The 14875-nt window shown below is 44.2% G+C and overlaps 1 protein-coding gene across 6 annotated transcripts in view; it reads right to left on the bottom strand.

Moving 5' to 3' along the window:
- Positions 1–526: 526 nt before the first annotated feature.
- KANSL1 (KAT8 regulatory NSL complex subunit 1) overlaps positions 527–14875 on the bottom strand; it is a 158010-nt gene continuing 143661 nt past the window's right edge. For 4 of the 6 annotated variants that reach the window (XM_024573062.4, XM_045182476.3, XM_045182477.3 and 1 more), the window contains 8 exons: positions 9396–9578; positions 8739–8927; positions 8275–8423; positions 4662–4783; positions 3973–4030; positions 3643–3755; positions 2675–2927; positions 527–2348 (listed from right to left, as the gene is read on the bottom strand). In XM_024573062.4, the coding sequence (XP_024428830.2) occupies positions 2121–2348; positions 2675–2927; positions 3643–3755; positions 3973–4030; positions 4662–4783; positions 8275–8423; positions 8739–8927; positions 9396–9578 (1295 nt within the window). In that variant the 3' untranslated portion in view covers positions 527–2120. The remainder of the gene's footprint in view (positions 2349–2674; positions 2928–3642; positions 3756–3972; positions 4031–4661; positions 4784–8274; positions 8424–8738; positions 8928–9395; positions 9579–14875) is intronic. The other 2 variants (XM_053911764.2, XM_053911763.2) reach the window with 1 other exon arrangement.

Here is a 14875-nt window from a genome sequence, read left to right as displayed (position 1 = left end):
TTTGGAATAGATATAAAATGTCATACTGCTGGCTTCACTAGAGACAGAAACACTGAGAAGCTATAGTCAATTACTTTACATCCAGTAAAAAACATGATCCATCCTGGCTGATGTGGCTCAGTAGCTTGAGTGCCAGCCTGTGAACCAAAGGGTTGCCGGTTTGATTCCCAGTCAGGGCACATGCCTGGGTCAAGGGCCAGGTCCCCAGTGGGAGGAGCACGCGAGAGGCAACCACACATGGGTATTTCTCTCCCTTTCTCCCTCCCTTCCCCTCTCTAAAAATAAATTTTAAGAATCTTAAAAAAATAAGATGATCTACATAGAACCCCCGTCCTCTTGGCACTCTTACCCTCCCCAACCCTACCAACTCATGAAAACCACCACAGCCTCTCTGGTGACCATCAGATGACCCGGCCCCAGTGCCCACAGAGTGCAGATGCCCCAAGGTTCACAGCAAGCCCAAGGACACCAGAGAACTGTTCCCGCAGGCCAGCTCCTAAGCTGCCACCATTGCCACCATCCAAATGTCAAGAAAGGCCCAGTACACAACGGTCTGTAACTTTTTTTTATTATTTTTTTCATTTTTTCCTTCCTTTTTTTTTTTTTAAAGCACTAGTCTGTGCTTTGTGAACATAATCAAGACATTAACAAAGATCAGCTTCTCTGAAGAAAAGCATTTCTATAGAACAAAGACAGCTACATGTTCCGCTGCCAATACACAGCTCAAAGCAGAAAAAGAAAATATTTACAAAATACAAGGTTTTTTTTTCCCATTTTTGTTTTTTTGTTTTTTTTACAATGCTAAAAGGGTTATTCAGAATTTTCAACCTTATAAATAGAAGAAGCACTTTATGCATAGGGATATGGTGCATTATTGTTTTTTTTTAAAGAAACAATGACAAACCCTTTAACTTGCAAACAGAATCAAAAAAATCACTAATGTTGAAAATTGTGAAAAAAACCCCAACCATTAAGCAGTTTGCCTATTTTTATATGATTACAAAATGGCAAAAAAAAAAAAAATTAAAATTAAAATCTTATTGCCCCCTTTTTGGTAATGTGATCATACATAAGACAGGCACAAGGTTAACAACCAAGGGGGTGACCACGGGGGAGTGATGGGAACCACGGCTGGGACCAGACAACATTCCACAGGAAAGGGAAGCTTAAAAGAGGAAGGACCTAACTGACACGGACAGAGACCTGGATGGGAAGGAAACATGACTAAATAAATCAGGCAGGGAAAACAGAATTTACACAGAAGAAATGGCTGCTCCCTTCCCAGACCCCTAGGTTTGCAGAGGAGTGGAAATAGAGGTTAAGTAGTCCTAACTCTACCTTCATGGACAAGAACAGGGTAAAAAGGTCCAAGTGGAAGGACTGGTGTGCGTGGGTATGTATATGGATGGCATGGGGGAGCAGACAAGAGGGTACAAAGGGGCAGGATGGGGACCTGAGCAGTCGCAGCCAAGTTAACTGCAGTTAAGGAGTTGAAACAGATGACCAAATGCAGAGGAAACCCAACATTAGTCTCCAGGATCTGATGACAAGGGGAAGCCATTCTAGCTGGCAGCTATGGCCAAGATGATCTGGGTGAGGGGTACGCTCCAGCACAGATGACCAAAGGAGACCTAGCCAGCCAGGAGGGCCAGAGCGGATCCGGGCACAGATGGGGAGGAGAGGAGGAAGAAGCCCAGAGTGAGCTGTTCTTCCCTGCCCTAACTTAAGGTGGCAATACTGAGCTGCAGCTTTACATTCCATCTGCCCACTTGGCTGTTCCACCCTGCTCACAGGTGCGAGGGAGAGGTGATCATCAAACATCACTAAGTCCAGTGATTCAACAGTGCAGAGGATGCGCCAGGACCAGGCTGGCAGGCTCTTATCCTGAACTTCTGTTTGCCAACTGGAGGAAGTGCTCAGGTGTGACAACAAAACATGGAAACAAAAAACCAAAACAAAAATCAGAACAAGAAAAAATTACCAAAGTAGAATCTAAATCGTTAAATTCACTAAAAACTGTGAAAATTTCCGGCATATGATGTTTGAATATCAAACGCAGAGATTGTTGAAGCTTTAATGCCAATATAGTTAGTGAGTCTGTTTAGATTCTCATATCCCACTCATCTGTGGGTGGGACGCTGAGCTGTGACTGTTGCTGCCAGATGCCGACTCTTGGGGGGGACAGCCGAAGGTGAAGTGGGTGCCACCTCAGTCTCCCGGCCAGTCTTGCTGCCTGAGGTGCGCCGAGTGCAGCGGGCTGCCCGTTCCTGAGCATCCAGTTGGTCCTCACAGTCTGCCTGGGGACTGTACGCCAGGGGGAAGGTTCGCCGCTCCCACGGCTGGACCGACTGTGGGCAGACAGGTTGCCTTAGTAAGGACCCAGTCCCAGCCTGCCTCCTGCCCCAAGACCCTGGCCCAAAATGTGTGGAATGGAGTCCCTGACCAGTCTCTCTCTAGAGTTCCTGGGGTCCGGGATGACCCCTCACTGAGTGGGCACCCTTTCACAACGGACAGGTCGATGGTACCTTCAGAAGGTCGATTTCAAGTGCAACCCTTTGTCCACTTCAAAATGTGGAGGGAGAGCCATGACAGTAAGACTCATCTTCAGCAGGTGCTGTCCCTTCCCAATCCTACCCCTCACCCACCAACCCCATGCAAAGGCAGCACCCCTCACCTGTTCGTCTGGCCCCAGCTCTGGTGTGGAACAACGGGTGTCCTCACTGGCTAGGTGTCGTAGAGAGTCCCGCGCCACAGGGGTGAGGGGGGCTGAGTGCAGTTCCGGGCTGATGGGGCTCCTAGGGGACTGACTGTGGGAGAACTCTGACAAAGAGTGGCTACTACTGACATCGGGAGAGGCGGGCTGGGGGGTGGAGGGGTTGGCACTGCCCAGCTGCGGGGTTGTCCGGCCATCTGATGACCTGTAAGACCTGTACAGGAATGAATGCAGATCTGAGTGCCCAAGTAATAGGGGAATCTCTAGGGTGTTTATTTGGAGGGGATAGGGGGTATTGGAGAGGAGGCATGAAAAAAAGCATCCCAACCAGAGAAGTCAAGATAGACTGACACCAACAGCTCTTCCCTAGAATACCAGATCCCCTCATTTCCTCCACTACCATGTAAAGAGGCAGCTACACAATATGACATCTAAGAACTGTGTGCGCCTATCATCCCAAGAGAAAGCCAGGGCTGAACAATGCCAGGGCTAATCTGCTCAATGCCTAGAATTTACAGGGAGAGGGAAATTAGTCCAGACTTTGAAAATTATAGTCAAAGAAAAAAAAAGCAAAATCAAGAGTCTAAATCCTTCTATTTGAGAATCCTGAGCGCTTCTGCCACTGTTAACCACAATTGGAGACAGGGTGGGGCAGTTCTTTCAAGCAGGACCACAAAACCATACTAAACTGTCCAAAGAAAGGACAGCTGGTGGTGAGGCCTCCAAATGTCACAGACAGCCTACTCTTCTAAGAGATTACTACCTACTCAGCAAGGGCCCAGCACTTGACTGCTTATACCCTCACTGGGTCCAGGAGACCCAAGGAACCTGTATATTCTCAGCCACTGCCAGTAGACACACATGAAAAGCAACTGAGAGGCAGTGGTAATTCCACCCAGAGTCAGGGCCCAAACTCCTTGTCCCATCACCTGCTGCCCCGTCGCTGGGGTGGCACACTCGTGGTCCACAGCCACCGAGCCCTCTCCATCTCCTCACATTTGGCATGCAGGGCGGCGAAGGCTGCATCGGATAGGTCCTCGACCTGCAATAAAGCAGCTTCACTGATTCCCTCTTTCCTCCAGGAAGCTGAGCTTTAAGTATGGGTAGATCAATTCTAGAGCCAGCCCCACACCATACTAGGCTCCTTCTGGTCAAAACAAGAATATGAGCTTCCATTTGACACCCACAGGTCTTGAGGCATCTGGACGTGTGCACCCACATGTGTCTAAGACATGCAGAAAGAATGACCACGCTGTTACCTCCTCATTCTCCTCGTCAGGATTCCCCTTCAGAGACCGAACATCGACTTCCCGCCAGCTGCAAAACACCAAGAAGGGACAATCATGAGATGGCAGGTTACCTGGGAAGGATAAATGTGTCCCTGCAAGAACGACAGCCCTGCAGCTATGAGTGACACTGCTCTCTGTTGGGCAGGCTCTCCCCTCTCAAAGCCTGACCTCCTCAGCCTCTTCCAGAGGCCTCGCACTCAAACACCCACAAGGACCAGAAACCAGGATGCAGGCTTGGAGACTGAGAAACTCAAGCAAAGGAACCTGCTTAAAGGGGGCCACCCCTGTTCAGCACCAGCTTATTGCTACCATACGGGAATGCACACACAAGGATCTTCTGATTTGTCAACAAAAGCTAGAAAAAGATTCACAAGTGAAATCCTACTTTGATGTGACAACATATTCAATATTTTAAAACACACTGTATGTGCTGAACAAAACATGCCTATCAACAATTTGTGGCCTATGGTCTGGTTAGACTTATATAATGGAATGAGAGAGAACTAATGAGAAATAATTTCACTTTTATTACATACAACTACTTCTTGAAGAGAAGACAAAATCTAAGGCTAGGACCCAAAGCTCAGTGACAAGGGACAAAGGAAAAAGGGCAATAACAGGAACAATGGGGAGAAAAGCCTATTATTTAGGGCCTCTACCTGGGAGTAAGGATTTCCTTGTATTGCAGTTTCTCCACACGGGTTGTTGCAGCAACAGACATTGGGATGACAATGTTGTTAATATCAAATGAGCTCTCTCCCCTCCTCCTCCTTACTGGCTGCTGTAAGACAAAGGCAAGTTTAAAACAGAGGCACGATTCTACAAACCTCAAAGCATACACCGGAGACTTATGCCCCAGCATCTGGGAGCATCTTGGGTGGGAGCTGGGCAGCAGCTGCTTGCATGTAGGAGATGGTCTCCCACAATAAAGTCCTCAGGAAAACTACTAGGTGGTCCTGAGAAGTAGTTCCCGTGCACAAGCCTCACTGTCCACCCTCCCCCTTTATGGGCTCAAATGAAAACAGACTCCTATGAATTTTACAGGGGTGGGTACCATGGGCCCTCAAGTCAATTGCTGTAGTTCCTCGTACTCCTTCATACACACCTTTACTACTCTCTCCCTCCTTTAAATCCCTTTAGTTTCCCCCTTTTATCCCTGTCTGTGACTAAGATCCACAGTAGCTCCTAAAAACAATATTTAAACCTAGTGATGACTCTTCAGGTTATAAAGATGATTTCCCTCATCCTGAAAGATAGCCCCCAAGAACTGGTCCAGCTCAACAGACCCTCTAACCTTGGATGTCATGAAAATGCCTCCTTCTTGTAGATCTGAACTCTTCAGCTAAATCTGTATCATCTACCTGCTCGGCCCCTAAGTGATTTACTTTCTTTGTGGCTACTAGTCTTGGGGAAAGAGCTGAAAGTTTCTAGCTGTATTAATGGAGATGAATAGAACCAAACAGGAGAAGAGGACCAGGCTCTACAGCTCACACTCCTGGAGAAAGGACATTCGCTTTCATAGGAAGCTGAGAAGATCAAACTCAGCTAAGGAAAGAAGACTAATGATCCAATTATCAGAGGAGGAGGTAGGCATCTACAGCAGTTGGGAGACCCAAGAGGGAATAAAGCAGGGAGCCAGAGGGCTTCGTTTCTAAGATGAAGGAAGAAGTCCACAAGCTGTTTGTGGCCTGAGAGCAAACACCCTACCCTGACAGAGACTGACAACTGAGCTGTGAGAGGCCAGAAAGAAACAGTGGATGGCAAACATGCTGCCATGGCAACAACACAGTTGGAAACACCTAAGAGGCTGCATTTAAACCCAAACCACCTGTGGTCAGCCCAGAAGGGGTCAGTGAAGGAAGATGAGGAAGAGGTTGTTCCCTACAACTAACCACTGTACTCCGTTCCTGGAGGGTGACATATATTGGACTCGGACCATCATTTGAGGACATTCTCAGAGAACATGGATAGGCAGGGCTTCCTGGTACAGTAGTTTAGCTGTTTTACACAACTAGCAATGTCTTTTTCACCTCAACTTCCTTCTCTATCAAATAAGAATATATCACCGATGTTCAACATTGTTCATCTCATGGCACACATAAACTAGTTACTAAAATTCTGTGGCACACCAAAAAAATATGTATAATCTTGATCCATCCACACCAGATGGCTATTGTTGACTGTTGTCATTTTTATTTGACAATCTAAGGGAAAAAGAGGTCAGTGTCCCCGACTAAACAGTCAAGTATTACATGTTTTAAAAATCCTTGCAGCATACCAGGTGAAAATTGCTGCAATAGACTATCACTGACCTCACAAATTTAGGGTAACTGGTTAACCAAAATGGTTGAAGAGACTTTTGCAAATCTTGCGTGGCTGAGTTTTGCAGCTAAGGATTAGTGACCTCATAGGCAAAGGCCTCTGCCACTGTAAAATCTCTGTTGAAATGTCCTACTGTAAGAAGTGTTCCTTAAGAAAGCCTCAAGAGATAGCTTTCCCTGTATCTTAATCAAGGATGAATGTGAAACCACGGACTGAAACAGGTATGGATTTGCCCCGAATCTTCTTGGGCCTGCTTTTAGTACCTTGGAGGGAAAGAGGCATGAATAGGTCGTGGGACTGTTCAATAGGCTTGAGTGCCCACCTTTCATTCCACTGGGCACTCATCTAGTCTAACGTAACTACTCTCTCCTGTTCAGAACTGGAGGCAGAGAACAGTGGATGGGAATGGAAAGTGGTTCCCAAACATGGTTGCACATCCGAAGAAAGATGAGAAGAGGTTTAAAAAAAGTTTTGTCAGATCCCTCCTTCTGACTATCAAATCTGGTCTTTCACTCTATTAAATAAATCCAGATTTTAAAAAAATTATATTCAATAAATAAACATTTCAAATAATCGAGGCCTAAGTCAACATTCTGCAGGCACAGGACGATTGGCAGGTAAGAAAATAGTGAGGTCTCGCCAGGTCCTCAATTTAAGAGTTGAAATCATTTGTTCCTTTGGTTATCTGAGACCTTCTGCTGATGGGTAATTTGAGTTTAAGGTAGATACTACAGATCTATTTAGGCAAAATTTGTGGATGTAGGAGGTGAAGAAGAGGGAGGAACAAAGAGGTTGTTTGGAAAAGACAGTATTTTTAAGAGCAAAGAGAGAAAAATGTGAATTCCTACCTATTCACAGGAACGTACTGAGTACATTTTGTGGGCTTAGATCTGTCAGCTCTGAAGGGGCTTCAAAGCACCTGCATAAGGTGTCTCTGCAATGGGGCGCCCCTGTGGCCAACACTAAGTAGTGCAATGTGAGAGAGTGGGCTCTGCAGCCAGATGGCTTGGTCTGAATCACAATTATAACCTGCACAAGTCACCTTGCTTTCTGCAATTTCCTTAACCTTGGAAAGCCTTAGTTTCCCTGTTTATAAAATGGGAACTTATACCAACTACATCTCAAAAGGTATTATAGGACTGAAGGATCACATGTAGAGCACTTAGCACTGACAAACATTACAGTGGCAGTATTTTTTGTTATTATTACTATTATTATTACTACTACTACTACTACTACTACTACTACTACTACTACTATATAAAGGACCTTTTAGTGGCACAAAGCAGCTACAGGTATGTATGTTCAAGTATTCGAACAAAATTAACAGGAACGTGAGTCTGGAACGGCTTTGAGAACGGCTTTCTGATAGGTACTTGCGAAGTCAATGTGAGTTCACATGTGAAGTACTGCCAGAGCGGCCTGCTGGATCTGTAACTCTGCTCTATGCACCTGAAAGGCATGGGTTCTGCCTTCTCACTTTGGTTCCAGGCACCCTAACACCCAGTGTTTACTCTCCATAATACTGTAGCTCCACTCACCAGTACAGTAAAAACAGGGAAATCAAATGTCTCCAATGCCCACAGGCATCGCTCCTGTATCCCTTCTCCCTGCCTACTTCTTAGACTAACAGGGTTAGAGCCATGACATTGTTGAGTGCTGTGTGAAACTTAGTCCCACAGATCTTGAATAGTCATAGACCACTTTAAGGGTTTGTCTCTACATCAAGCTTTCTATGGATGGACCAGCACAGAACCATTTCTATGATGAAAAACAGCAGCAGGTAACATACCACCACTATGACTGAAAAAGACACACAACATCATGGTAAGTTGAGTCCCCACAGCTGCCCTGGGCTTCATAGGGCGCTTTCTACACTGTCCCCCAGAAATACTTAAATGAGCCGCAGCTGTAGAGGGGCTGTCCGGCCAACTCCATGCAGGTACTTACAGATGTGCTGGCTGTAACCTGTGGGCTGGAGCTGGAGGGTGCAGAGGTGTCTGATGAGGTGGAGAGCTGTCGCACCAAGGGACTGTGCGGTGAATGGTGGGAGGCTGCCAAGTAGCTCGAACTGCTCAAGTCTGTGTGATGCTTCAACACTGCAGAAGTCAACAGAAAATGGGACTATGTGGCTACCTCAACCAGCTCTACTTCTACACAAAGTAGGAATGTGAGCAATACACAGTAAAGGTAAAAATGCTTTCTAAGCCTAGAGGATAAAAAGGTGAAGCAGGGGGCTGGGCAGAGGTTGCTGCAGCAGTAAGAAGTGGCCTGCATTTAGGAGCAGTGGAGTCTCTCTACTCTGCCTTCCTAGAGTGAAGGACAAAGCTGGGGGCAATTAGGAGAAGTACAGGCTGCCCCAGAAAGCCCTGAGCGGGTGCAAATGCAGGTAGAGGTGCCAGGCCTGGCCCTACCTTCACTTCTCTCAGATGAATGGTCTCGCAATCTCATTTTGCTGTGGTTTGGGTCATGCACAGGTGGCGGTGGGTTGGGCAAGCGCTCTGCTTTTGGCGCTGTCACTCGCTCCACCATAGGCACGGCCCCCACATCGTCTAAGTGTTGCCTGTGGGTCCTGTCAGGCCGGGTTTGGTGATGGGACAGCTCTGAAGAGGGGAACAGAAAAAGAGCTGTGAAATATCTTCTCTCAATCTTTTCTTATTTAAGTTCTGAGCTTGAGTTCTCACTAGGCCAATGACAGACACCAAGGGCAGCAGGCCAGTCCTTTGGGACTGAAGCTTCTAGCAAACAGCACAATGACCAGGGAGCCCACAGGGTCCTCCACCAGAGAAAAGAGACACCAGGCTATAGAAGACAGCCTGCCCACAGATGAACCCAATGCCATGCCACTGCTGGATGTTCACTGAGCACTATGGGTCTTGCCCCAAGATGCACGGTGTCTGGAACAGCTTTCCAAGTCTATCTGAGAGAATCAAGATGAGTAGAAGTAGACGGTAAGCTGACTTTGTTACCAATTTCCAACCCAACATACTGCCATAGCAAACCAGGAATCTGCATCCATAAAAGGAACAGGAAAAGTAACAGGAGGGCTCCCTGGGTCCTCTGACACTTACTGGCTGTTGTTAGGAAGGAGTTGACCAACTTGTGCCTGTCTTTACGAGTTGGATCTGGCAGACTGCCTGGCATGGGTGTTCTGTGCTTAAGTGAAAATTTTTTGGGAGGTTTGATTTTGTCAAAAGGTTTATTCTGCCATTGAGATTTCAGCATGCTCTGGAAGTGCAGGCTTGTGGGAACATCTGCAAGAAACAAAACACTAAAGGTTAGTCCACAAACACCTGGCCTCTGGGCTCCCATCTCATGAAGTGAGGTGATTTCACCATGTGGCTCTCCAGTGGGTAAGAACTATCATCCTTTCATTTGCCCAGTGGCATGGTGACCTGGCAGGCAAGCACTATTATATGGGATATATGTTTATGTGAATTTTACTGGTCATTCTACCCACAAGTTACTTTGCATCTTATTTTTCAAGTTCAAAAACAAAACACAACACATCTAAAATACCTTTTGTTAGATAAGTTTTCTTTGTGTACTCTGCTATATTAACTCTACTGGTTTGAAAGACTATGATAAACATCCTGTTTCTATTCTTCTAAAGACTAAAACATTTAAACTTACTTCCATCGCTAGATTTAATCAGTATATAGTCATTCAACAATTATTCAGTCTACTTTATCTATCAAGCATTGTACTGTGTACTACATCTTTCCCCCAAAGTTAAGAACTATACCATTCTTCCCCCACCTTCCTCCACAGCTCCAACCCCCTGGAGATTAGCAGGGGTGTCCAACATGCAGCCCGCAGGCCACATGTGGCCCAACAGAGAATGTAAATTTACTGAAAACCCTTTTTTTGCTCATCAGCTTTTGTGTACCTCATATGTAGCACAGAGACGCCAAAAGGTTGGACACCCTGATATGCTTTTTAGCTGGTTTGTTAATATTCAGCATCACAAAGTAATCTTAAAAAAATAATAAATAAAATCCTGACCTGAGGACATGCTTATTGATTAAAGAGAGGGAAAGGGAAATAGAGAGAGAGGTGGGGAGAGAAACATTGATCAGTTGCCTTTCATACTCTCCCCGATCAGGGACCAAACCCACAACCTAGGCATGTGCCCTCCATGGGAATTGAATCAGCGACCTTTTGGTTTACAGGATGATGGTCCAATTAACTGAGCCACACTGGTTAGGACACAAATTAATCTTTTTAGACTCAATTATCTCAGACTTTTAAAGCTTTACTCCATTGTATTCTAACAACCAGTGTTGCAAATAAGACAAAACGGATTCTTACTCACTTGTACATGGTCTGTTTTCCTTTTAAACTTTTGAAAACACAAGCAAACAAATAAAAGCTTGCTACTATTACTAAACTGACTCAATTAGGTCAGTTTGGGAAGAATCGCCATCTGTCCTGCCGTCAATACTGAGTCTTTCAATCCACAAACATGGTATTTATCCGTACTTTAAGGTTTTCTATAATTTTCTGTCAGCAGTGTCTGTCAGTTTTCAATGCACAGATCATTCAGATTGTTCAATTTATTCTTAAGTATTTCATATTTTTGATAGCACTATTAAAAGCTTCAACTTATAATTATTCATTGGTAGTATAAAAAATAATAGTAAATTTTTATATACTGACCTTATACCCTGTGATCTTGAGAAACTCATTACTAATAGTTATTTTTTACTGTTGCTGTTGTGGATTCCTTAGGATTTTCTACATATAGAAACAGACTGTTCTTTTCAATCTGCATGCCTTTCGTTTCTATTTCTTGCCATATTCCTCTATTGGCAATCTGAAACTTAGATTTCCCCTTTTGTAATCTGAATCTTCTGAAATTTCACCACGACGGACACAGGAGTGGGTTTTTTCAGGGTTCTGAAAAACCTTCCAAGGTTCTTTTTAATCTGAAGCCCAGCGCATTTCTCTTTAGCTCCCAGTTCCTCCAGGGAACCATTAACCACCTGGGACATACTCAAAAGTTCTAGTCCCCAAGTCTATACCACCACTGCAGCATCGAAAGAAACAATACTGCCTGATTGAAATAGGACCTGGTGGAGCAGGAGTACAGGAGGGAAAAATCCAACCTGGCTATCCCAAAAATGAGCTCAAATTCATCACTCAGATAAATGCCCAGGCCCTACCCTTACTTCTGTGTCCTTCTCCTTTATTGGCAAGGAACTTTCCAGCCCGTCCCTCACGGGAGCTTACTCCTAACACGTACTTTGGGCTACTTTTTTCTAGTTTTATTTCTCCAGTTATCTTGTTTTCCATCTTTCAAAAATCACTCTAGTCATTGACGGCATGCCTTCTCTTTTTCAGAACTACTACAAATATACTCCACTCATTGTATTTTCTAAATATGTGAGAGGTTTTGGCTCCCAGGGAGGGTAGAGGATGTGTTCAATCTGCACTAGGATAGGGGACGGGGGAGTGGCGAGAAAAAAAGCAATAAGCGATCATTTACTGAGCTGATTACTATGTGGCCGGCACTGTGTGTGTGTATGTCATCCTGTGTGCATCATTCAATCTTTATAACAATTCCATATAAGCACCACTATGCTCCTTTTGAAAGAGAGAAGATAGGTTCAGAGAGGTGAATTAACTGTCCAAAGTTACATAATTTAGCAACAACCAACATTCAAAGTCAGGTTGCATAATCCTAAAGCCCACACTCTTAGCCATTACACCACGAGATTATTCTTTGGGCCAGAGTGGAGAGGTTTAATTCTCAGGTGAAATCTGATGGTTCTCAAATTATTCCCAAGGAAGTGGAGAGAACAGAATATTTTTCAAGAGAGTTCTGCAGTTTAAAAGAATTTAACCACTCTTTCCTGTAGTACAGAACATGGATTTCATGACATTTCAAAGACCAAATTTGAACACTAGATGTTTCAGGACTACAATGAACATATATATCCCTTAGTTAATAGAATGGTTCCATTCTTAGGTATGAAATTTCCCGAAAGGGCAAGCAGCCTCAGGACATTATTTTCTAGTTCTGAATATAGATCACCAGTCCTTAAGGCAGTGAAACAAGTAGGGAAACTATTAAAAGTTTTAATGGCAGTAAGTATGTGCTACATATCCAAGTACTGAGATATAGTCTGTGAGGACAGTACTGTCATCTGAATTTTTTTCCTATAACCATTCTTTCTTTCTCACACTTAAAAACAATGTACCTATCCCAATTCTGAAAACAAATGTCAGCATTCAACAATCTTGAAGTTGGGGAGATCCTGGTGAGGCCCAGGACACTGGATATCTTGGCCTCCCAGCCTTTTAACCCCTCCCCTCGGAAGTCCCTCAATAAAATGGTATGATTCCTTCCCACTTCCCAAAAGTAAACCTTAAAAGGATTCCCTATTCATTAACAGTTGAGAACTGAGTTTAGAGATATTAATGGTAAAATTCTTTGCTCTACTTCAGAGGGGTTGGTTGGGGAAAAGGATGTGCAGGAAATAAAGCATTGTCTAGAGGCATTCTGAAAGCTGGGCTGAGCTGGAATGTATATAGATGGCTTAAGAAAGGAGAGAACACTTCCTCAACAGAAGAGTCATTCCCACTTGGCAAAGGCTATGGAATGGGACTACAAAAACATAGTGATTTCATTTTTCCCAGTCACTGCCCTCCTAAAAGTAAAAATTAAGCCAGGGAAGAAAGGAGAGTGTGGAAACAGCAATGGACTGGAAGGAAGTAGAGCCGGATTTGGGTCCTGGTTCCATGACTGAGCAGGAGGAAAAAACAAGTCACTGAAGTGGGCTTTAGTGTCTTCATCTGTAGACGAGGCAGCAGGACTAGATCAGGCTAGTAACACCCCAGCACCCGTGCTCTAGCTCTCCCCTCTTCCGGCTATTGGAGCATAGGCTAAGCAACCATGTCTTGTTGGACCACAGGACCCCAGACTCTTCTCAAAAAATTAATGAAATCCAAACAGCCACTATCAAACCATCACGTAAGCACAACAGAAAACACACTTGGAGGTGAGGTATTAAGGAGAATCAAGAACTCTTCCTACAAACTCACTGAATAAGCAGTTAGGGATAATAACAAACTGTTTAAGGGACTTAGGCAACTACACTTTGCTAGAAGTTTGCTGTGTTTTAATTGCTTTCATATAAGAGTGAAGAGGAACTCAGTTAAATCCCCTTGTCAGTGAACAAAGATGATCTATTAGGAATTGCTGATGTAAGGTCACATTCTACCTGAGGAAGAAATAAGACCTAAGATCTATATAAGCTAAAACTTTAAACTAGAATGGATATAGTGGACCTGGAAGTAAGCAAAGAAACGCATATGAAATGGAAAAGATGATAGGAACCCATTCAGCTAGAGGATTTCATACATTCCATACATTCACAGGCAATGGCATTAAAGTGCTATTATTAGAAAATAGTGATGGCAGAGCCTTGATCAGGTCAGTAACAGGAAAACAAAAGCAATTCAAAACATTATCTTAAGTTACTATTTCTGCAAACAAAAAGAAAAGACCTTGACTTTAGGCTCACCAGGGTCTGTCATTCCATGAGTCATTTGACTGTCTTACTCATACTTTCCACCATTTTCTCAAACACACTTTCTTGGGGTGTTTGTAATGCTCACTTCCTCCTCCTGCTGGCAAGCTGTGGTCTTGGCAAACTCTCTCTCAAAACAGCACAGATCTTCATAGCCAGCAGGTGGTGCTCTTATTAAGCACAAACCTAACAAATATTCCTTTCCCCAAGGTTATGTATATACCCCCTACATTTCAAGCTAAAGATTAACCTTACTTGTAAGTAAGGTGATAAAGAAACAAGCCCCTCCTTCTGGAGTACTAAAGGGTTATCAGAACCTAAAGCCTCCACCTTCCTGCCTGGCTTATGGTTCCTCAAATTCTATCATCTCTAGCCATGCTTAAGGAAGCTGAATGAGGAATCATCAAGATGGGAGACAGAACTCTAGGATTACAAGCTGCAGTTGGCTCCTATCTTCACAAACTACACAAATGGTTCTACTTGAAAACGAAGAGGTTGCTGCAAAAAAGTGGCACAGAGGTCAGGTCTGATGCACATGTTTGATCCACACAGTATTATGCTGGCTGCTGGTCCTCACTGTTACTAATTGTTCTACACAATGATACACCGGGAATCACAATACTTTAGGAGGCACAATTCACATAGAATGGTGCCCTCTGGGGTGGTGGCCCTGCTAATCCTCCAGTTTACAAGAGATTACATTCTGCATGTGGCAGTTGTTTGGACAAAGCAAAATTACCCAAGTAAGAACAATATTAGATGTAGTAATTAATTACTCACAGAAGTCTAATTTATCCAAAGGCAAATATGTGCATACACCCAGCTTGGTATAGTAAAGTATACATAGTCTCCTTTACAGTCTCACAAGGAAAATTTAACGACCATCTCTTATCCAAATCCTAGTGTCATGGCTAGGAGCTACGTGTGTATGTGAGACAGAGAGACAAAGGGACAAACAGCATTTAGAAGCAGACAGGAAAATGTTATCTTTCCTTCCTTCCCCCTCATTGCTACCT

This window comes from Desmodus rotundus, chromosome 9, assembly GCF_022682495.2.
Source record: "Desmodus rotundus isolate HL8 chromosome 9, HLdesRot8A.1, whole genome shotgun sequence".
Taxonomy (NCBI): Eukaryota; Metazoa; Chordata; class Mammalia; order Chiroptera; family Phyllostomidae; genus Desmodus; species Desmodus rotundus.
The sequence above is the reverse complement of the archived record's forward strand: the minus strand, read 5'-3'. Positions and strand labels throughout refer to the sequence as shown.